The sequence below is a fragment of the Bos indicus x Bos taurus genome, chromosome 29, assembly GCF_003369695.1.
Source record: "Bos indicus x Bos taurus breed Angus x Brahman F1 hybrid chromosome 29, Bos_hybrid_MaternalHap_v2.0, whole genome shotgun sequence".
Classification (NCBI taxonomy): Eukaryota; Metazoa; Chordata; class Mammalia; order Artiodactyla; family Bovidae; genus Bos; species Bos indicus x Bos taurus.
Window position 1 is genome coordinate 10,291,355 of NC_040104.1, and position 24,093 is coordinate 10,315,447.

The following is a 24,093-nucleotide window of genomic DNA, read 5'->3' on the forward strand; positions in this document are numbered from 1 at the left end:
AATAAGAGGTGTGAGGGGACAGCCCAGGTCTTCAAGGGGCTCCGGCAGGGGTCAGCTCTTCTCAAGACGAGACGAGACCAGAGCAGCCTTGCCCACACGTAAGTCCCTCATCAGAATTTCTGTCACATCCACATGCCATCACCTGCTATTTGTTTGATAGCTGTCTTTAAGTAGGTTTATTTAAAAAACCTTACATTTAGGGCTTCCCAGGTGGCACAGTGGTAAAGAATCCGCCTGCCAATGCAGGAAACCCAGGAGATGCTGGGTTCCATCCCTAGGTGGGGAAGATCCCCTGGAGAAGGAAATGGCAATCCACTCCAGTGTTCTTGCCTAGAGAATCCCGTGAACAGAGGAGCCTGGCGGGCTACAGTCCATGATGTCACAAAAGAGTCTGGACACGAATAAGAACCTGCCTTGCAATGCAAGGGACGTTGGTTTGATCCCTGGTCCAGGAAGATCCCACATGCCGTGGAGCAATTAAGCCGGGGCGCCACAGCTCTGAGCCTGTGCTCCAGAGCTGGTGCTCAGCAACAAGAGAAGTCATGGTAATGAGAAGCCTAGGAGCAGCAACAAAGACCGAGAGCAGCTGTGAAGTAAATAAATTAATTAAGAAAATAAATTTAAAACTTATATTTAATTACAAAAAAATCTCTATATCACTACCATAAATGAAACCTGGACGTTTTCTAGTAAGCACTGAAACTAATTCATAACTGCTAAAGTAAAAATGTTCATCATGTACCACTAAAGTCTTGAGCGCCATCCAGGGCTTTGTGTAGGTTCTTGGCCTAGGCTTTTTAAAAAAGATTATTTATTTAAATTTACATTTGATTTACTATTTATTAATTTTGGCCATGACACTCGTCTTTTGGGATCTCAGTTCCCCATCCAGGGATTTAATCTGGGCCCTCAGTAGTGAAAGTGCAGAATCCTAACCACCAGACCAACAGGGAACTCCCTTTATTTTTGTTTAAAAAAATTTAAATTGAAGTATAGTTGATTCGCAATATTGTGTTAGTTTCTGGTGTAAAGCAAAGTGATCAGTTATACATATAAATATATATTCTTTTTCATATTCTTTTCCATTATGATTTATTATATGGTACTGAATATAGTTCCATGCTATATAGTAAGACTTTGTTGTTTATCTATTTTGTATATGGTAGTTTGTATCTGCTAATCCCAAACTCCTAATTTATTCCTTCCCTACTCTCTGCCCCCTTTGGTAACCGTAAGTTTGTTTTTCTCCTATGCCTGTGAGTCTGTTCCTATTTTGTAAATAAGCTTGTTTCTATTGCATTTAAAATTCCACATATAAGGGATATCCTATGATATTTGTCTTTCTCTGACTTACTTCACTTAGTATGATGACAATCTCTAGGTCCGTCCATGTTGCACAAATGGCATTATTGCATTCTTTTGTATGGCCGAGTAGTATTCCATTATATACCTATAGGGATAGGTATATACATACAGGGATAGGCGTTTACACACCAGAGTGCCTCCACACTTGTGTAAGGGGGTGAGGTTGACATGGGCTACAGTAGGAGGGGGGTGATTTGTATTGCCTTGTGACCCCATAAAGATGCTCCCGGAGAGCACCCCGATGCTTGACCAAGGTTTCCCTGGGATCCGTATCAGCATCTCCAACATGGGAGAATGACAGTGTCTCCTTCAGAGGCTTGGGGAGGAGGGACTGAATTCATGTATTCACAGGCTGTTTAGAACAGTGTCCAGGGCATAGTAAGCACTCAACAGGTGTTAACACCTACCGTGTGACTTGGGAGATTCTGACCGAGGGCTCTCCCAAGCCATCTGCCTGCCTGGAGACAGGCCAGGACTGACACGGTCTCAGGGCTCCCTCCTGCTCTCATGGATCTCTTGCTCTGTAACTTCTCCACTGGGACAGGTGTGGCCAGGTGGCCTGACCTTCAGTTCCCTCATAATTATAGGATTAAGCTAAGATTAGTCATATATATATGACTTATAGCATTAGTCATCATGAAACACCCTCGCTGATATTGTGGTCATCTGTGTCCACTGGAAGCGCTGGCATGGGCTGCCAGGGACCAGCACTCCTGACCCCATGCTGGGGGCTTGTTGGTTCTGGTTCTGTACCTCCATCTGACTAGTACTGGGTTGTTTCTGGAATGGGGCTCGTGGCTTGGAGAGAGAAAAGAGCTGTGGGAGGCAATTCCAGGTTCCCTGGTGGGACTGGAAATTCTGCTTCAGGCCCTGGAATTTTGATTTCCTCTGTGGCCTGGCACTTGCCTTCCCCTCCCCCAACCCACCCCTTATTCCCTTATTCGTCTCTGATGCATCCTCCCCTCCCCCACTCAGATCCGTTTCCTCATCTGTAAAAGCGGGGGTTGCACTAGATCATATCTGAGGCCCGTGTGAGCTTGAAAAAGCTATGATTCACCTCCCAGCCACCCCCTCACTTTTCCTGTGGGTTTCTTGATTGACAGGGAGAAGAAAGGTAGGAAAAAGAGAAGCAGGGAGAGTCCTGCATCCTCCAGTGTAGAGACCCCCACCCACCAGCACAGGAGTATTGGGTCCACAGTGAAAACAGGACTGAGGTTGAGAAATGATGCTTTTAGGGATGGAGAGACAGAAGGGAAGAAATGATTTAAAAGACAAACGTATAACAAATGCCCCCAGCTGATAAATGGCTAGACAAATGATAATGAAAGGGAAATTTTAGGGAGCAAAGGAAATGCATGGGGAAAGGTTTTTAGAGGGGAAGAGAAGGATGTGCTTGCAAGGTGATCACCGTGGGGGGTGTGAGTGTGAGTTGCTGGGCCCACGCTGAGGGGGACTGCCATCTTCTCCTCCGTGATTCACTCTAAAAGATGCTGCTCCTCTCTTAGGGGCTCCTCCAGTGAAATCTCAGTGGTGCAGCCAGTCAGCAAGGGTGCCTGTTGATGCCGCCAAAGAGCAGGCTGGATGGTCCTAAGACCTAGGCAGTCATTACCGCCTGAGCATTATCATGTGAGCCCGTCATGCTTCATTAATGTTTCCTGTGAGAACTTTGCTCCTCATTGAATTAACAATCAATCTCCAACTTGACAGGAAGATACCACGAACATGAGATTATTAAAAGAAATTAATACAGAGTGTCTTCATGACTATGGAGGTGGGCAAACATTTCTAAAAGAGAACACCAAAAAGCACTTCTTAACCATAGAAGAAAAATAGATAAATTGGACTTTATCAAAATTAAAAGCTTCTCTTCATCAAAGTGGAAGTGAAGTCACTCAGTCAGGTCCGACTCTTTTTGACCCCCATGGACTGTAGCCTACCGGGTTCCTCCGTCCATGTGATTTTCCAGGCAAGAGTACTAAAATGGGTTGCCATTTCCTTCTCCAGGGGATCTTCCAGAGCCAGGGATCGAACCCAGGTCTCCTGTGTTTCAGGCAGGCACTTTACCCTCTGAGCCGCCAGGGCTCGTCATCAAAAGCACTGTTAAAAACATGAAAAGAGGAAAACTCTAATTAAAAAAGATACGTGCAGCCCCAATATTCATAGCAGTCTTATTCATAATAGCCAAGGCATGGGAGAAACCTAAGTGCCTATTGACAGATGAATGGCTAAAGAAGATGTGATATATACACACAATGGAATATTACTGAGCCATAAAAAAGAATGAAATAATGCCATTTGCAGCTTCGTGGATGACCTAGAGATTATCAAGCTAAGTGAGGCAAATTAGGCAAAGAAATGTGAATATATGTTATCACTTATATGTGGAATCTAAAAAAATGATACAAGTGGACTTATTTACCAAATGGAAATAGACTCACAGACGTGGAAAACACACTTTTAGTTACCAAAGGGGAAAGGGAAGGAGCGATAAATTAGGAGCTTGGGATTGACAGATATACATTGCTATGTATCAAATAGGTAACCAACAAAGACCTACTGGGAACTATACTCAATATTTCATAAAACCTATAATGGAAAAGTATATGAAAAAAAAATCTGAATCACTTTGCTGTACATCTGAAACTAACATAACACAGTAAATCAACTTCAAGTAAAAAAGTAAATTCGTAAAAGGCAACTTTAAAAACATGAAGTGGAAAGTCTCAGTTTTGGACGAAGATAGCTGCAATATATATATCTGTACATATATCATTTCCAGAGTCAATGAAGAACCACTATAAATCAATAAGAAAAAGGCAAACAACCCAGTAAAAGCCGAGCAAAAGCCTTGCAGACACTCACAGAAGAGCATGTACAGATGGCCAAATAAAGTATGAAAAGGGGCTCAATATCATTACTCATCAGCAAAATGCAAATTAAAACCACAAAGAGATACCTCTACACAGCCACCAGAAATACTAAAATAAGAGTGAACGCCAGGTGCCATTAAAGACATGGAGCCACTGACACTACGGTGCATCGCTGTGGGCGACATAGACATAGGAAAGCCTCGTGGAACAGTGACAGATTCTAGCACACTTAAAGCTCTGCCTACTCTCGAATCCAGTAATTCCTCTCACAGGTATATATATATATCTCCAGTGCTTGGGCTGACCAAAAATTATGTACAGAGTATTCAAAGGAGCTACTGCCCAATCCCGTCAATGAAGACTGGAAACACTGATTGTGGTACGATGGTACTGATTCATACGATGGAGTGCCACACACGCAACCTTGACAGATTGCACGTTGTCTGCATTCATCCGAAGTTCAGTGCAGTTCAGTTCAGTCGATTAGTCATGTCTAGCCCTTTGCGACCCCATGGACTGCAGCACGCCAGGCCTCCCTGTCCATCACCAACTCCCAGAGCTTGCCCAAACTCATGTCCATCGAGTCAGTGATGCCATCCAACCATTTCACCCTCTGTCGTCCCCTTCTCCTCTCGCCTTCAATCTTTCCCAGCATCAGGGTCTTTTCCAATGAGTCAGTTCTTCACATCAAGTGGCCAAAGTAAAGTCTTTTTAAAGTGGAGTTTCAGCTTTAGCGTCAGTCCTTCCAATGAATATTCAGGACTGATTTCCTTTAGGACTGACTGGTTGGATCTCCTTGCAGTCTAAGGGACTCTCAAGAATCTTCTCCAACACCACAGTTCAAAAGCATCAATTCTTTGGCAGTCAACTTTCTTTATAGTCCAACCCCACATCCATACATGACTATTGGAAAAACCATAGCTTTGGCTAGACGTCTGAAGTTCAGGGAGAAGCAAAGAGAAACTATGATGAGTCTGATGATGGTTGTGTTTGGTGGGTATATGGAATGAGAAGGTACACGAGGGAACTTTGGAGGGAGACAGAAATCGTTTGTATACGGACTGGGGTGGTGGGTATATATGTGCATATAAATGTAGATGATTATCAAGCATATAAAAGTAGATGATTTAGTAGATGAATGCATTTTATGTACTTTTTACATGTGATGCTTTGGTTTAAAAAAAATGAAAAGGAATGCAGAGTCTCATGTCTAAGGGAAGTAATAACAGTAATAATAATGTATTAAACACCTTATATGTACCAGGAGCTTCATATAGATTATTTCACTTCATCCACCCAAAGTCCCCTTTGGCCAGGTAACTATGCTCATTTTATAGATGAGGAAACTGAGGCTTAGAGAGGTTCATTAGCTTGTGTGAGACTCCCAGCTGGTAGGTGCAGGGGTCAGGACTTGAACTCCACAATCAGAACTCTTGCCGCTGCCCAGGGATCAAACCCATACCCACTGTATCGGAATCACGGAATCTTAACTGCTGGACCACCAGGGAAGTCCTTAGATACCATATCTTACAAAGAATTTCAGGGCTTTCCAGGCGGCACTGGTGGTAAAGAACCCATCTGCCAATGCAAGAGATGCAGGTTCCATCCCTGGTTCGAGAAGATCCTCTGGAGGAGGGCATGGCAACCCACTCCAGTATTCTTGCCTGGAGAGTCCCATGGACAGAGGAACAGGAGGGCTACAGTCCATAGGGAAGAGTTGGACATGACTGAAGCGACTTAGCACAGCACAGCACATAGAGAACTTCGGCATGTATCCTGATATTCCAGGAACTCAAATCTCTTTTTCTTCTTTTTAAAATCCCTTTTATGCATCCTTTCCATGAATTTGTTCCAATCGGAAGAAGAAAGAACTCATGGTTTCCTACCCTGCCAGTTCACCCTAACTGTTCTGTGTTGTAAATTCTCTGAGAATGAAGTACTGATTATTGGCCATAGCAATCCGTGTTGTGAGCCAAGCCTGAACTCCAGCTGTGCTCCCCTTAAACTGTGAGGCTCTCGGGAAATTTCTCAAAGCCCTTGTTTCCTTGTCCGTACACAAGGGACTGCGGTACTTACCTTGTCGTCTCATTGAGAGGGTAGAACGAGGTCCTACATAGGAAGTGCTCAGCTCAGTGTCAGCCCCACAGCAAGCGCTCAGAAGAGGGTGGTGTAGAAATGTCAGAGTTTTCCCTTTACTGATTCCCTTTTAATGATTCCCTCCAACACCGTTATTATTTTAATTTTTTGGCCAGGATGCACAGCATGTGGGATCTTAGTTCTCCCAACCTGGGATTGAATCTGGACCCCTACATTGGAAGTATGGAATCTTAACCACAGGACTGCCAGGGAAGTCCCTCAACCTTCTTAAAAAGGCTTTACTCCACTAAACCATTCAACACATGTTTGGGTGGGGGAAAAAGTTATGCTAATGATTTCTTCACAAAGCGGAGATACAGAGAGAAGGGGGCAGAATCATAGTGCTTCAGTGAGGGAGAGGGGATGGAGGTTATTTTCAACCAGATTGATCAGCAGGATGGTATTATTTGTGTGGACCTTCAAAAACGGGTAGGATTTGCACCTAGAGAGAGAACCGAGGTCATTCTAAGTCAGGGGAGGGAGAAGGAGGGGGTGCCTAGAGGAGGTGGGACTGGGGGAGAGTGAGCCCACCATTTGGGTGAGTGCCTAAGATTTATGTTGAGATAGTGGAAGATCAAGTTGGAAAGGAAGACCGGTCCACCAAGAAGGCCGGACATTTTCTAGAGGAACTGATGTCGTGGAACATTCTTGAGCAGGGTGGGTGTAGGAGGAAGGTGGGGTGTGCAGACCCACATGGGAGGTGAAATCAGCTCGGCCACAGGTAGAGATGAGTGGAGGGGGTGGGACGGAAGGAGGGTGCAGGTAGATGGCAAAGGGGGAGAGAGGACTCAAGTCTGGGAGCTCCTCTCTGGCGTGTAGGAAGCAGGAAGAAAGTCGGTTTGGAGAGGATGATGAGAGGCTCCTTAATGGCTAAGACCAGAGGTCGCGCATCTCACCCCGCCCCAGTTCCTCACCACCTCCGGCCTGCTGTTGGCACGTTCTCAAGAACACACTGTCCTCTCTGGCCTCAGACTTGCTCGGGGCACCCGAAGGACAGACCCTGCCTTTCTCCGGGCTTCCTTTCTCCCCCTGCCACATGGGAACCCACAGAGGGAGGCGTGTCAAGACCAAAACAGATTCCACTGTGGAATCACTTCCAAACTGACCCCTCCCAAAGGCAAGCATTTGTTAGGATGCTCTTCCAAGGGGTGGGGGGGAACATTTTTTGTCTTCAGCCTGTGCACAGTTAACTAGAAAGCCCTCCTGATTTCGTGGGGGAGATGCAAACCATGTTTTGAATAAAAATCGCTTTGCTATTGTTTTACAGGGCTGTAGCCGAGGCCAGGAAGAAACCCGCCCCCTCCGAAGGTTGTTTTTGTGACGGTTCTTTGGAGCATTGTTCTAAAAATGGGAAATTACATATCGCTGTGCCAAAGGAAACAAACACTGCAGTTAAAGGAACACCTTCCACGAGGTGGCTGTTAGCGCCCCAGCCGGTTCTAGAGGCAGGACTGCTGAGTGCCAGCTGCTCCCGGTGCATTCGTCACTTCCCAGGGGAGCGGGTTTGTAACCAGAGTGGGCTTTGGTGACAGGGCTTAGGTGATGGTTCCTCACTTATTTACTCAATAAACATCCTATCGAGCATCTATGCTGAGTCAGCCTTTTCACTACTCCCTTCCCGGGCGTTGTTAAAGTTACTGGGCATGTTGATGACAGGCAGCAACTGTCTGACACTATTTTTGAGAGTCAGTATCTGACTTCTGCCCCCAAGTGATGAAGACACAGACCATCAACTCCTTCTCTCCTTCCTCTCCTTTCTTTCTCCATCTTTCTTCCCTTCTCCTCTCCCCACTTTTTCTTCATTTTTGTTGTTCAGTTGCTCCGTCATGTCCGACTCTTTGTGACTCCATGGACTGCAGCACACCAGGCTTCCCTGTCCTTCCCCATCTCCCGGAGTTTCTTTATTAGTCTACACACACACACAAATCAATATTTTCAACACATCATTCAATACATTTCTTTAGGCAAAGAATTTTTCAAAGTTTAGGGTCACTGGGGTACAGTCTGAGATTGTTGTCTACAGTGTAGATATCAAAAGATAATTTTTTTTTGGTTTTGGGTTAATACTTAACATCTTCAACGTCAATGCAATTGCAGAATAGTCAGGTCTTGAAATTTATCAATCGTGAAGTGAATACATTTCAGATGGGTTTGTGGGTTCAGAGAATCCAGTTTCATTGGCCAATCTCATCTTTATGAGAGACAAGAAAGAAGAAAGGAAGAGTGAGTTTCTGATTTTGGGGAATGTGTTGATGACTTTGGTTAGAACTTCCTGCCCACAAAGTGCTTGCCTTCCTCCAATAGGTTGGCCAGAGAGTGATGGCCCTGACTTTGGGAGTCAGGGTTACCTCCCTGGCACCATTTGGTCATCAATGTGCTCCCACCGGGAAGAAGAGAGGGGGAATAAAAAGGCTCTCCATTCCTGTAATGTACTTAATCTACAGTCTTAGTTTCCGCACTGGTCTTAACTTATCCACTAGAGGAAGAGTCCAGGAGCTGAGTTTTGTTTTGCTTTTTTTTACAAAGATGTATTTTTTCTTTAAAGTTTAATTTATTTATTGTATTGTGTTTTGACCACATCAGGTCTTAGTTTTGGTTTATGGGTTCTAGAACCTGTGGGCTCTGTAGTTAAGGCACATGGGCTTAGCTGTCCTTCAGCGTGTGGGATCTTAGTTCTTTGACCAGAGTTCAAACCCAAATCCCCTGCATTGGAAGGTGGATTCTTAACCACAGGACCACCAGGGAAATCCCAGGAGCTGAGCCTTGAAGGAATCTTAAAGTTGCCAGATTTCGCAAATAACACTATTATGTTGGTCAAAAAGTTTGTTTGGGTTTTCCCATAAGACCAATGCAAGATGCCTGTTTAAATTTGCATTTTAGATAAAATAATGAATTTTTAAAAATATATATTATATATATAGCTATGTCCCAGACGTTGCATAGGGCACGGAGGACGGAGCTTGGGTCTTCAGGTGACTTTTTGGAAAGGGGAGACTAGAGTCTGGGGAGGTGGGAGTAGCATGGGTTTGTTGCCTGTTTCAATATTAATGTGTGCTGCGTGGTAATGCAGAAAGTGTCACCCGAGGAAGGAGGTCTGCCACCAGGAAGATGGTCTGTCCTGGGCTGGAAGCATTAGGACATGGGCCCTTTGCTCTCCCTTCTGCCCCATGCCCCTGGGTTGGGGACTGATGAGAAGTGGGTTCTGGTTACCCTTAGACAGCCCTGCCCGGGTATACCTCGTGGCTCTGTAGCCTCAGGACCTGCCTGAGGGACACAGTATAAGAGTTGCATTTCCCAGGGGCGGCTGCACACAGCGTCCAGACTGAGAGCTGCAACCAGAAGCACTTTGGTGGAGGGACTTCCCTGGTGGTCCAGTGGTTAAGAATCCGCCTTCCAATACAGGGGATGCAAGTTCAATCCCTGGTGGGGCAACTAGGATCCCACGTGCTGCAGGGCAACTAGATAGCCCATGCAAACTATAGGCGTACCACCCTGAAAATACGAGATTTTGTCTAGAGAGCCCATTCACCACGACTAGAGAAGCCTGTGTGCAGCAACTAGAGTAGCCTATGGGCAGCCAAAAAAAAAAAAGCATGTTAGCAGGTTCATCAATCAGAGGCTAGTTAACCGAAAGGCACGCCGTCTCCTGCAGATGAGCGTCAGGAAGGTCCGGAGGCGAGTGCAGTTAGAACCGCTAAGCGTTCTTCCACCGCTCTTTCTCTCCACTCAGGACCCCCGTGCCTCCCTCTCGATGCAATCCATTTCCTTCTCTTTGGCCCAGGACATCTGGTTGGAGTTCCATGTCCTACACGACACCCACATTCGAGTCCCACACCCCAGATGACTCTCTCATCACCCTGGTGGAGTGTCGGGTGTAGCTGCATTCTTTCCTCCTAGTTAGAGACCATCTCTTAATTCATTCCCCAGAGATGGCTCACTGCATTCATTGTCTATGAATGGACCAACCTAACCTGGAGGGCAGCTTATTTCCAAGCCTTGTCCACTGCTGTACACCCGGTGTAGGTGGGGGAAGCAGCAGGATTTGAGTCCAGAGCTCGGGCAGGGTCAGGCTCCCAGGAGGGCCTCCCAGGCTATCGAGGAGTCTGAACTTTATCCTGTAGGGGACTGTTAGCAGAGAAGGATTGTCATCAAAAGCATTGAAGATGACTCTTTGATTTTTAGCAATCGTGGGAAGTATATTGTGGACAGGGATGAGATTGACATCTTAGAGGCCATTTAGGAGGTAGGATAACGGTCTCCCAAAATGGCCATGATCTCATCCACAGAAGCTGTGAATACATTAGGTTACATGACAAAGAGAAAGGAGGGTGGCAAATGGAATTAAGGTTGCTAATCAGCTGATGCTGAGATGAAGCGATCACACTGGATTACCCGGCTGGGCCCAGAGCAGTCACAAGGGTCCATCCACATGGAAGAGGGAGGCAGAGGAGGAGGCCAGAGGGAGAGTGGAGCCTGCACCGCTGACTTTGAAGATAGAAGCAGGGGCCGCAAGCCAAGGAATGAAGGTGGCCTCTAGAAACTGAAAAAGGAAGGAAACACACTCTTCCCTGGGAGTCTCCGGAAGGAGCACAGCCTGCCAACACTTTGGGTTTTAGTCCAGTGAAATAATTTTGAATTTCTGACCTCCAGATCTGTAAGATAATACGTTTGAGGATTAAAAAAAAAAAAAAAACAAAAAAAACACATTAAGTTTGTGGTAGTTTATTACAGCAGCCATAGGAGACTAGTTCAGAGGTTATTTGCAATATCCCAGGCCGCAGACAGCGAAGGTGTGGTACTGGGATCCGAGTAGAGAGAAGGGGGCACATTCAAGGTAAATTGAGAAAGCGGTGGACTCAGAGACCTATGGATGCATAAAGTCAGAGGTCAGGAGATCCTTCTTCTGGCCCCAGTGCCCTGAGGTCGGTCCTCATCTCCTCACTACCCATGAGATGAGAAGAGGGCCCAGGCTCTCTCCCTGGGAGCCCCTGACCGACAGCATTTCCTACCTGTGCTAGGGCTGACAGAGTATCCACATGTGTCACCAGTGTCGGAAGAGGGAATTCTAAAGGACACTTTGAGCTGAATCCCTCGAAGACACTCAGGATGCTTGGGTGCTGCAGACATACAGCTTCAGCTATTGTAGGACTTAACTAGGTTCTTGTCATGGGCTTGGAATCCATTCCTTTGATGGGGGACAAGTCTGAGTTTCAAGGCCCTGGTTGATCCATTCTGATGCTAGCAACTGTGCATGCTTAGCTGAATCTATCTTCAGATTTATTTCCGCATATACTAAAGGTTCATAATTTGGGTTTGCTCATGGAAATATGTTGGGTGGTTAACTCTCAATGATTCATTCTCACATTGTTTCCACGTGCCCGCTGGTGTGTTCCGTAAGTGCCTGGGGAGGAACGCTCCCTAATTACACGCTGCAGAAGGCATTGTTTGTGTGGCCCTTTCATCATCAATTGATGTCTTCTTTATCATTTATCTGAAGCCACTCTGAACAACAACCACCCTATGGTGAATGACTACCCACAAAACCCCTGGCATCTGCAAGCAGCTTGCTTGCATTAGCCATAAACTAGACATTATTTTACCCATATCATCTTGATAAAGTTGATGAGGGTTGGTTTTGGTTCCTCTTCCTGCCGCATGAATCATTTATAGATTTTCCTGCCAGGCTAACTTCAATCCGCTCACGTGTTGAGGGTGTAAAACTGCAGCTTTCCTACAGATCCATCAGTTTAGGCTATATATTGACACGGCAAGGGCAAGTCCTTGGATTCTGCAGTGTTGCAATGATTCTGCAATGTTGATTCTGCAACGATGGCCATGTTTAGTCATAACTACTCCTCTTCAGCTTCCTTTAAGAATAAATCTAACTGAGATTTCTCTGGTGGTCCAGTAATTAAGATTCCACACTCCCAATGCTGGGGGCAGGGGTTCGATACCTGGTCTGGAAACTAAGATCTTGCAAGTCACATGGGGTGGCCAAAAAATAAATAGTAATTGTTCTTTTGGTTGCAGGTTGTGGGAGTAATATATTTGTTTTTAAAAAATTTCTCCCAGATTCACAGTTTAGTTTATAACATGATCAGGAAATGGGGTCTTTCCTCTGGGCTTTTCAAAAGTATGAATGCTAAAAGTAATATAGTGCTAATAATACATTTCTTGCTTTTAACTTGTTTGGCTTTATTGAGATACATTTTACATTTCTTATTAAAAAAGATTTTTTTTTTTACTGTATTTAATTTTAAAAACCTATTTATTTATTTGGCCGCGAGAGATCTTAGCTGCAGCATGCACGATCTTTAGCTGTGGCATGTGGGATCTAGTTCCCAGACCAGGGATTGAACCTGGGTCCCCTGCCTTTGGCGTGTGGAGTGTTAGCCACTGGACCATCAGGAAGGTTCCATGCACATTACATTTTCACTTTATACAGTTTGTGCATAATGCTTCTCAAACTCAGGAAGCTTCTATTCATTACACTGGCCTCCTTGCATTTCAGAGTTTAGCATATTCATAGTGAAAAAGGCTGATCATATAATTATATATTTATCTAACTAGGGCTGGACGCACTTCTCCTCATCCTCTTTCTTCAAATGTAAAAATCCTTCTTAGCTTGAGGTCTGTTCAAAGATAAGCCACGGCCCCAGTGTGGCCAGGCAGAAAAGAAAAAAAGACAAAAAAGAATCCCATGACATTCTTTCATTTCTCTAATTTTTTTCTGCTTTCCCGAAACGTGAGTCACACAGATATGTGCTCTTTCTGTGGCTGTGATCAGTTCATCTTGCATTCTGCTCTTTTAAAACTGAATGTACATTTCTGTGTGCTGACAGCTTGAATTCTTGGGATCGCCTACATTTGCAGCCCCTCTGAGGTGGAGACTCTCCCTGCCATATAATTGGACTTCCTTTTATCCCCAGATACCTGCTGTATTTGCCCTAGGTAAATATTTCCCTAGTTCTGAACAGGTAATTAAAATTCTGAACCTTTTATGGCCCTGGATCCTTATCTGCTTGAACAACACTCGCCTAGGTGGATGGCTCACTGGAGGCCAAGGTATGTGAGTTAAAGATGACCTGGATGCAAAGGAACTGGAGGGACTCAGCAGTGGGGGAGAGGGGAGGCAGGAGGCTCACCACCCCCAAGGAGGCCCCACCCTCTACCAAGAATCTCTTCTGGAATTGCCAGTCCCCCTGACCTGCTCTGGAATTTTTACAATCACAGGCCGTCCTCTGTGGCAGATAGTGAGGGAGGGGTGGGGTGGCTATAGTCTGAGTGTGTGTGTGTGTGTGTCTGCATAAGCAGGCACGTAGGTGCATATTTTGGGGGGGTAGGTGGACATTTTTCATCAGCGTCATTTCAGTTAATAGCTCAGGAAATTCCTGCCTTTGGGATCCTTCTCTCTACTGTAGGGCAGGGGTTGGGGGTCTGGCCTTGAATCTGGATTGTGTGAGGAAGAAATGAGAAATTGCAGAAATGCTTGCCAGGGAGTAAGCAATCAATAAAAGTAATTATTAGGTTGCTTGAGATGTTAAAAAAGGTGGACGGAGGTCAGAGGACCCGCTCCACTAGCGCCCGGGGCTCCTCTGTACCTTCCGGACCATCTCACGTTCTAGATTCAGCTGGACTCGCCCTCGCAATTGTTCGGGAAGGGAATTATTACTAATTCCAGAAGAGCTGACACATGCCTGGCAGGGTTCAGCGGGCAGCAACTTTGTATGACTGCCCGTTTTTCCTCAGAATTCTTATTAAAAAAAAAAAACAACAAAATCCTGAAAAATCAAGTTAAAGCAATCACAGTTGATACAAAAAAAAAACAAAAAACAAAAAACCCAAAACACTAAACCTGGAAAGGAACTGCGTTTCATCACGTGTCCCGCGGATTGAGCCAGGCTGCGTGGAGCTGCAGCGCTCAGAAGCCCCGACCTGGACACCTTGGTAGACACTGCCCCCTAGTGGCCATGATGGCGCCAGCTGCTGAGGGCGCGGAAGGCGCGTCCCCGCGGGACCACTTAGCTTCTTGGAAAAATCCGAACAGATTTCTCTCTGCAACCCTCTCGTTCCGTGCCCTCTGCGGATGCCCTCTCTATTCCCGCTTTCCCTGTGCGCGTCCTCCACTTTCATTCAATATCTGGGGATCGTGTGGCCGGGTCAGGGACCGATTGCCCCGGGACAGGGGGTGTTGGGAGGGTGTTTATATCCACATGGGACTCACGTTTAGGATGAGTTCTAGTCTTGCCTATTTTGGTGTAGGGCGATTTTTTTTTTCTTCTTTTGAGGGGGTGCACCAGAGGGCATGTGGGATCTTCGTTTCCCGACCAGGGATGGAACTGGCGTCCCCTGCATTGGAGGCACTACATTTTTTTTTTTAATAAATAAATATTTATTTATTTTAATAAATATATTTATTTGGCTGTGCCAGGTCTTAGTGGTGGTGTGGGATCTTGGTCTTTACTATGGCATGTGGAATCTTTTATCTGTGGCATGTAAACTTTTAGCTGTGGCATGTGGGGGTCTATCTAGTTCCCTAACCAAGGATGGAACCCAGGCCACTTGCATTGGGAACTCAGAGTTTTAGCCACTGAACCACCAGGGAAGTTCTTAGGGTGAATTTTTACAGCGACTGTCAACAGTTTCCAGCAGTTAATGCTGTGTGGCCTGTGCAAAGGCCCTGAGGTAGGAAGAGGCTTGGCAGCTTGGTTTTTAAAAAACAAAAAGAACTGCAGGCCAGCGGGGTAGACTGCAGAAAGGGAGTGAGCAGTGGGGAGGATGGGAGATGAGAACCAGTGATGGGTGCATTTTGCATTTGCAGTTGATGAGAAGAGTGTGGGGAAGCTTTGAAGAGCTTGACTTGATTGGAGTGGGGGAGAGGCTGTGGAAGGGGCTTTTCACACTGGTCCCCTCCATGCCCCTGCCTGATCGTCCTCCTGTTCCCCTTCTGCCTCTGGCTGCCTCCCCCATCTCCTCCAGTCCCACCTGTCTCTGCTCAGACCTTGAGCCAGGGGATTCCTGGGCTGGCCTGTCCACGCTACTCTTTTTTTTTTTTTTTAATTTATTTGGCTGCATCAGGTCTTCGTTGCTCCACAGCTTTCGAGGTCTTAGTTCCCTGACCAGGGATGGACCCTGCATCCCCTGCTTTGCAAGGTAGATTCTTAACTACTGGACTACCAGGAAATCCTGTGTCCACGCTACTCTTGCTTACGTCACTCCCTTTTTTTTCTTTTTTCCAAACAAATTTTACCTATGTATTTATTTTTGTCTGTGCTGGATCTTCGTTGATGCGAGGGTTTGCCTCTAGCTGTGGTTCTTGGATTTCTCACTGTGGTGGCTCCTCTTGTTACAGAGTGCAGGCTCCAGGGCACGTGGGCTCGGTAGTTGTGGCTCCCGGGCTCCAGAGCACGCATTCAATAGTTGGGGTGCGTGGGCTTAGTTACCTTGCAGTATGTGGGATCTTTCTGGATCAGGGGTTGAACCCGTGTCTCCTGCATTGATGGGCAGATTCTTTACCACTGAGCCACCAGGGGAGCCCCCTCCCTTTATTTCTTTTATGCTTTTAGCACAGGTTTACCTATCTGTCTGTCTGCTTCTTTGTTGATTTTCGGGAGGCTGGCGATCTTCCCCATCAGGTCACTGGCTCCCTGAGACCAGAGGCCGCCATTGTCTTCACTCTGCTCTACTTGGGTCTCAGTGTGGTTGTGCACTGAGCAACCGCTTCATGCATATTTGCTGGGTTATGAAATCTGCTCCCGGCTTCCTCAGAGCCCCGAGCGCCACCATGAATACATGGCAAGTGCCAGTAAATACCTGAGGATTGATTTCATGCAAGAAGGAAGGGGGTGGCCGATTCGCTTTTTGAGTGAAAGTTGGCTGGATGCGGACTCAAGGGATGGCGGGAGGTCTGGGCAAGGGCAAGTCAGAGAAGGGCTTTGGGGTCAAATAAGAGCACCATTGCCAGTGGGCAGCAGTCACTAGGTGCTGACCAGCCTGACCCCCTCCCACCCACTCTCCACTAGCCTTTTGGGGACAGAGAGTGACGTGAATGGACGGCTTGACCCATAAGCCTCTGCAGTTTCAGCCTGGAAATAGGATGTCCTCATCAGGATGGCTGATAAAGGATGTAGAAAATGCACGAGAGGAGGGGTTCTGCTTGAAAAAATAGTTTGAGAATTATTTCATGCAGCAAATGTGAAGTAAGCGAAACACTTAACCTACCCTCTCTGGGGACACCCCCCAGACTCTGTCTGTCCTCAAAGTCCCCCCCAAGGACCCTGGATCCCTAATCAAGGGATTGAACCTGCTCCTCTCTCCAGCCTTTGTTTTCGAAGTTTCTTACAGGAATCGGATCCTTCTATAGGTGGGAAGAGACCATCTGCGCTGGCTGTGATTTGCAGACTGTCACAGGGCCAGCCAGCCCCTCAGAGCACCGTACTGCTCTGTCAAAATGCTTCAAAGATCCACCATTTATCTTTGGGAGATGGAACTCTCTGGAAAACTCCATCTCTGTTTGCGGTTATGTCTGGGTAGCATAATCACTTTAAATATTTCTTTTTCAACCCAAGAGCGGGATCCCAAAGGGCTTGGAAGAAACAGAACGCTGAATTTCATTACTAAATGGATGGGGGTTGGAAGGTCAGCCTGAGGTCAGCTGCCACCATGTCTAACGTTCCCCCCGCCAACACCCCCACCACCCCCACCGTTCCCTGTAGGTCAGGTTTGAGCAAGGCCCTGGGAATGGTTCCAGGCTGGCTCTCTGCCCGGGGAAAGGAGTATGTGCTAGAAGCTGGTCTGGCCATCTGTGGACTGGAAGTGAGACAAGGCCCGGACTCTTGGGGATGCGTTTCCATGGCCACTGCCTTTCTTTTGGCTCTAATCTTACCCCAGAAGCGGCACACCTTTCATTCTAGCAGGTGAATAAAAAAGGCGGGGACACAGATGAGATGCTTGCTTGTACTTTATTGCAGGAGTCAGGCAGGGCTGGTGGGGATGGAGTGAAAGGAGCATCCAGGGAGTGGCAGGGGCCTCGGCAGGTGGAGATCTTCAGCTTCTGAATCCTAAGCACACTCTGGGCTTTGTATTATTTTCATCTAAAACAAACAAACAAAATCCCCAATACAATAGTGAATGAAAATGTCAAAGCCAGACCCAGAAACTTTAATATCATCTAAGAGCTTCAGTATTTGTGGGAGGAGCTAAGCTTGGATTATTTCTCAGAAGCTTCTCTAGTTTTAATTTTTTTAATTAAATTTTTTTTTGGCCACCCTGACTAGGGATTGAACCCATGCCCCTTGCAGTGGAAGCTTGGAGTCTTAACCACTGGGCTGCCAGGAGGGTCCCTCAGGAGCTTCTTTAAAAAAGATAAGATGGCTGTGCCTGCTTCCCCAGGGACATTTGCACTGTGATTCTCCTTTCTGGATTAGAAAAGTGTCCCCAAAGTAGGGACTTCTCAGGTGACATAGTGGTAAAGAATCTGCCTGCCAATGCAGGAGACAAAAAGATGTGGGTTTGATCTGTGGGTTTGGAAGATCCCCTGGAGAAGGGATAGGCTACCCACTCCAGTATTCTTGGGGCTTCCCTGGTGGTTCGGATGGTAAAGAATCTGCCTTCAATGCGGGAGACCTGGGTTCGATCCCTGGGTTGGGAAGATCCCCTGGAGAAGGGCATGGCAACCCATTCTAGTATTCTTGCCTGGACAATCCCCATGGACAAAGGAGGCTAGTGGGCTACAGCCCATGGGGTCACAAAGAGTTGGACATGACTGAGTGACTAAGCACAGCAGAGCACCAGTATTCTTGCTTGGAAAATTGCATGGGCAGAGGAGCCTGGCAGGCTACAGTCCATGGAGTTGCAGAGTTGGACATGACTGATCAACTGAGCATGCACGCATGCCCCGAAGTGGATGACACTGCAGCCCAGGGATGCGGGCAGCAGTTGTGGAGGGAGCCGTGTACCATGAGCTCTAACACGCTGTCCTTGGCCTTCGGGGAGAGGGTGTCTATCAGCGTCTTCAGCTGACTTGTTGCCTCTTTCATGTCTTCGTCAGGGCTGAAAGGTTCCAGGGTAGCCTCATAGCTGGAAGGTGTTCCGGCGATGAGGTTTCCCAAGACATACAGAAGGCTGGGGCAGACCTCTGTGGATGCTGGAGAACAGAGAGGAGAGAGCCCCTGTATCCATGCCCGTGTCTAGACTGGCCAGCTCCCTGCCGGGGCCTGACCCAGATGCACACAGCTGGGCCTGTCCACAAGAGCTAGTGGCCCTCTTACCCCCAGCCTGGAGGGTGACGCTCCAAGCAATTGGCTCTTTGGCGCCAAGTGGATGCCTTCTGGGTTGTGGCCAGCTTTTTGTGGCTTGCCTGAGCCTTCCTTGCGCGTCCTGGGTTGCAACGGGCAAGGTGCTACCAGCTCTTAATCTTAGAGTTCCAGGCGGAGCTCTGAGAATAGAAGCTGCTGATCTGAGTTTTTTTTTTTTTTTGGTGTGGTGTGTGGGGGCTGGGGAGAAGCCACAAAGGATTTTGGCTCCCACCGGAAACATGCCTCTTACTGATGGTTAGTGATGGTCTGAGCCCACGTGACAAAGTCAGGCTCTGGCAGGAAGAGGCACTTGTACCCGCCAAGCGTGAGCCCCCGAGCCTGGCCCGGAAGGGACATCCGCTGTGGGTGCTGGGCCTGTAGGCTCATCCACCCGCAGACACACCTCTGCCCCTATTCCTAGTCCCACCCCCATGTTCCTTTCATCTGAGGGCGCCCCCTTTCATGCTCTCTTTTTAGGTCCCTGGCCCCAGGATCATGGGGCTTCCCAGGTAGCTTAGTGGTAAAGAATCTGCCTGCAATGCAGGAGATTGCAGGTTCGATCCTTGGGTCTGGAAGATCCCCTGGAGAAGGAAATGGCAACCCACTCTAGTATTCTTGCTTGGGAAATCCCCTGGACAGAGGAGCCTGAGGGCTACAGTCTATAGGATTGCAAAGAGTCAGATACGACTTAGCAACTAAACAACAACAATCCCGGGATCATGGGGAGAATCACCATGCCCAGCTCTCTGTTTGCCCTGTCTTCCCATTGAGTCTTAAATCCCTGTCCTTGACTTCGTCACCTTGTGTGCAAACTCCCTTTCCTGAACTCCGAGGTTCCACCCAAAGTGGTCACTCCAAGTCAGACCCTCTCCAGAACTTAGATCCCTGTTTTGCAACTTACTGTGTCATCAGGCAAGTTACTTTATCTTTCTGTAGCTCAGTTTTCTCATCTGAAAAATGGGGGATAATGTCCCCACTTCATAGAGTTGTTGTAAGAATGAAAAGAGATAATATGTGAACGAGATTCAGCACAGGGATGGGCACAGATAAACCTTAGAGCTTATTACCGGTATTATATGTGCACACACACGGACATACAAACACATCCCAGACCCACCACCTACGTATTTCACCCTGTCTTGGTGGGCTGCACCTGGCGCTAAGATCTTCTAATTAACGTACATTTCAGTCCAAATGATGTTACTTCCCCTTTAAAACAGGCATCTCTGCACCGTACTTGTTCCTGCTGCCTCTTGGTCTCTGTTTCCTAACTCCCCCGCCACTCCCCAAGGTCATAAAACTTCTCTCTATTTTTCTTAGGGAACTTTGAAAGTGAAGAAGTTGGAATGTGTTTACATTTTTTTGTTGTTGTTGTAGGAGTAGAAGAGACAGATAGGGAGTAAAAAGCAGCCAAGTAACCCAGTTCCCAAAAGATCAGGGGCTTCGAGGAAGATGGGATCCACATCCCCTGCCCCATCACTCTCCTCTTCATGACAGCTGCAACTCTTCAGAGACTCCTAATCCTTTTTGCAGAGGACAAAAAAATGTTTAGAAATCTCCATTCTGAGTTGGCAGTTTCCAAAGGGAAGAACCCTATCTAGAATATTCTTCTCTGCCCAGAATGGGAGACCTTGCCTGGGGTTGGGTTTCTTTGGAAGCCATGAGGCTCCTTCCAGCCCCTTTGGCTACCAGGGTGATGTGTTGACCTCAAACCTGGAGGTCTCTTGGCATCTCGGGGTCTGTCCAGTCCTGGGCTTTGGGGAGCTTGTTAGTTACTCCTGTTCTGCTGGTCACTGCGTCTAGGTGGGATCTTCTCCATCTCTGCACTTCTGAGGTTGTTGGATATGGAAGATGGGGTCTTTTACATGTTTCATCACAGCCTCAGGGCTCTGCCTAAATTCCTAAGATGGGCTTGTTTGCCAGACCCAGCTTCCTGGCTGGAAGTCAGTATTCCCAGGCTCTCCCAGCAGCCACACAGAGAACATGGACAGCTGCCCCCTCTCCTGGGCAGTGCTGGGAGAGTTGCTGAGGCTGGCTTGGGGTGGAGGACTCTGGATACTTACCAGGTCTGCAGAAGAGAGTCAGGGTGACCAGGACGATGGCGATGGTGAGCTTCATGGTGGGCAGGAGGCTGGTGGGGGAGGCTCTGGCCCTGTCTCTGGATCTGGTCTCATGGGTGATGTGCCCACTGGGATACCTTCTTATACTCTCTTGCAGTGGGGAGGGCAGGGCATGGGATCCACTTACGGGATCACATTGTTTACTTGGGCATCAGCTCGGTGGAAAAAGTAAATATTCTCGTTTCTCAACCCAGTTTCTGTCCCCAGTGAAACAGAACTCACACAATGGGCCACCTGGGCGAGGGGAACCAGAGTCTAACGTGGAGGCAGTGAGAGTGCCTGAGTCATAGGCTTTGGAGAGCTGGCCGCCTTTGCTTCTCCCTTCGGACCTGAGTGCTGGGCAGTGCAGATGGACAGACAGCAGAGCCCGCCTGATCCTATCGTCCCAGGAGAAACTGAGGCCCAAGGCCCCGTACCAGTGGCGGTGACAGGACTAAGACTGGGGTTTCCTGATACTCCAACGGGCTCTGCTCCAAGGAAGTGGCTGGACTTCAAGCCTCTGGAGTCATGCGGTCCAGAGTGTCTTGTGGTCAGACTTGGGCGGGACCCTGGACTGAAGCACGTTGACAGATTAAGTTCTCCAGAAACCTAATGCCCAGGTCGGGTTGGAGGACGCACTGTGCCAGCCGGGTCTGGAGTCCTGCCTTCCTGATGACAAATCCATGGGCGCTTCAGGCCTCATAGCACTTGACCTCTTCATGGTCTTAACCTCTCACCATTTCCTTCTTGGATTGTTCTCTCTCCTGTGCTCCCACGACTCTCTGCTTTCCTGTTTTCCTCCCTGGCCATCCTTGTTCTTTGAATGTTGATTCTTTATTGACCGAGCTCCTGTGTTGGTGGCTCCAGGCTGTGACCGTGGCCCCTTCTGACACCATGTCAGTGGCAGCCTCCTTTCTTCTCCAAAGCCTGTGCCTTAGAACACAGGCCTCCCCGACTCAGAGTCACCTCCTAAATGGCCTTCTGCCTCCTGGCTCTTCCTCCTTGGCCATCCTGGGAAAGGCCACTAGAATGATCTGTCTAAAGTCTGCTTATCGTATCCTCCTCCTTCTTGAAACACTTTTAAAGCTGCCTTGGGCGGATGCGATAAAATTCAAGTGCAACTTATGAGGCCCTTGTCCACTGGCCCTTGCTTACCATTTGAATCTCATTCCTCTGCTCTTCTGCGTGGAATCTTTTTTCTTTTTTTTCCCAGAATATATTCGAAAACAGAATTGTGGACTTTTCAGTTTACTTATCAAACTGCTGCTGCTGCTGCTGCTAGGTCACTTCAGTCGTGTCCAACTCTGTGCGACCCCATAGACGGCAGCCCACCAGGCTCCTCTGTCCCTGGGATTCTCCAGGCGAGAACACTGAAGTGGGTTGCCATTTCCTTCTCCAATGCATGAAAGTGAAAAGTGAAAGTGAAGTCGCTCAGTTGTGTCCGACTCTTAGCGACCCCATGGATTGCAGCCTACCAGGCTCCTCCATCCATGGGATTTTCCAGGCAAGAGTACTGGAGTGGGTTGCCATTGTCTTCTCCAAACTACTAGAAAATTTAATTTTACATAATTTATAAAGTCTCCACATCACTATCCTAAACTTCATTTAATTTTCACTTAAGTTTCTGTTTTAAATTTATTTTTACTTGATTGATCAATACTTTACAGTATTGGTTTGATTTCTGTCATACATCAACATGAATTAACCATAGGTGTACATATATCCCCTCCCTCTTGGATCTCCCTCCTACCTCTCACCCATCCCCACCCCTCTAGGTTATTACAGAGCCCCACTTTGAAAAAAGTGGTTAGATGCCACGAAGTTGGTGGCCATGCCTTAACCGTATGCGTGTGGTCAGGCCGGAGAGCCTCTTCGATCCTTGTCAAGGGGAGTGCTAACCTTCTCTCATTTCATACAACACTCCTGCATGGAAATTTAACTGTCTTAGTACATGCTGATTTGGGAATAGTCCTTGTTTTTCTCCATGCCTTTTTACCTTTGTACAAGCTGTGCTTCTTGCCTGGAACACACATCTGCCTTGTCTTCTCCAAATCCTATCTGTATTTCAGAATTCGATCAAATGTTCATTCATTCATTCATTAAGTGCCGAGCATCTGCTGTGTTCCAGGCACTGTGCTAGGAGTTGGGAGTTGGCAGAGACATGGAGCAGCCCTGCCAGGAGCCCCTTCAAGATGAACTTGCCGCCGAGCTTCGAGGAGTGAGGTCAGGAGCAGCCAGTGGCCAGTGCCTGGGGGTCTCTCCAGCCCCTGGGGGTCTGCCCCAGCTGCAGGGAGCTGCTGAGCCCAAGGTCACACCCTCCCTGGGGTGCAAACAAGGAGGGCACGTCGGTGCCATGTTGGACAGCTCCTGCAGGTAGTCCTTACTCCAGAGCACCCGCCTGGCTGGCCCAGCCTTTGCCAGGCCCGCACGGCCTGCAGGCCAGCTTCCCCTGCGGCCCAGCCCAGCTTCCACTTGCTTCCCTTCACAGTTATTGGTCCCTAGTAATAATCTCGTACCCCAAACTCCACGTCAGCATCTGCCGTCAGGACAGTATTAACCCACGGCAGGGAAGCAAGCATAAACTGAGCGGGCCCAGGTCAGCGGGGGCCAACGTGGAGCTTCACTCTGGTGGGAGGACAGACAACAAGCAGATGGTGAAGCAAATGAGACACTCACGATGTGCTAAGCACTGGGGAGAATGAAGTGGACACCATGGTGGAAAAGGAGAGGGAGACTGCTTTGTAGGGGGATGGGGTGGTCTTCTCTGAGCAGGTGAGACCTGCAGGGGGAGAGCGTCTGGGCAGCGTCTGAGACATCTTTAAATGTTCTTAAATGACTGGTATTAAATACCTTCACAGTGATGAGCCTCTATCACCAGTGTCCACCACCACACCTCCTTTTATCTTGTGAAGCTGAAACTCTATATCTGCTAAACGACAACTGCCCACCCCACCTCTCCCAGCCCCTGGCGACTACTGTTCTACTGTCTGTCTCTATGATTTCGACAAGCCTGAGTACCTCATAAAAGTGGAATCATGCAATATTTGTCTTTTTGTGACTGGCTTATTTCACACAGGAGAACATTCTCAAGGGTCATCCATTGTGGCTTATTGCAGGTTTTTATTTCCTCTTGGAGGGGAATATGATTCCATTTTATGTCTGGATCACATTTTGCTTATCTGTTCATCCATCAATGGACTCTTGGGTTGTGCCCTCATTTTAATCATCCCAGTGCTGCCATGAACATGGATGTACAATCTGGAAGGTGTTCATAGGGAGTAGGAGGGTTTGATTTCCCTTTTCTTTTTTAAAAAAATTTTATTTATT

General features: G+C 47.6%; 2 protein-coding genes and 1 non-coding gene across 3 annotated transcripts in view; 1 reads left to right on the forward strand and 2 right to left on the reverse strand.

Annotated features, from left to right (window-relative positions):
* AHNAK (AHNAK nucleoprotein) overlaps positions 1-7,957 on the forward strand; it is a 92,611-nt gene extending 84,654 nt beyond the window's left edge. The window contains exon 6 of the mRNA XM_027532590.1: positions 7,639-7,957. Within this exon, the coding sequence (XP_027388391.1) occupies positions 7,639-7,646 (8 nt within the window). The 3' untranslated portion in view covers positions 7,647-7,957. The remainder of the gene's footprint in view (positions 1-7,638) is intronic.
* Positions 7,958-17,313: 9,356 nt separating this feature from the next.
* On the reverse strand, positions 17,314-20,874 carry SCGB1A1 (secretoglobin family 1A member 1). Its single transcript, XM_027532666.1, has 3 exons — positions 20,731-20,874; positions 18,329-18,516; positions 17,314-17,464 (listed from the first exon to the last, which is right to left on the reverse strand). Exons 1-3 carry the CDS (start codon positions 20,783-20,785, stop codon positions 17,432-17,434), a joined length of 276 nt encoding a protein of 91 aa, XP_027388467.1. The 5' UTR covers positions 20,786-20,874; the 3' UTR covers positions 17,314-17,431.
* A 1,687-nt stretch (positions 20,875-22,561) lies between these two features.
* LOC113886640 lies at positions 22,562-22,687 on the reverse strand. Its single transcript, XR_003509523.1, has one exon. It is a non-coding gene; the product is annotated as a U6atac minor spliceosomal RNA (small nuclear RNA).
* Between the last annotated feature and the right edge of the window lie 1,406 nt (positions 22,688-24,093).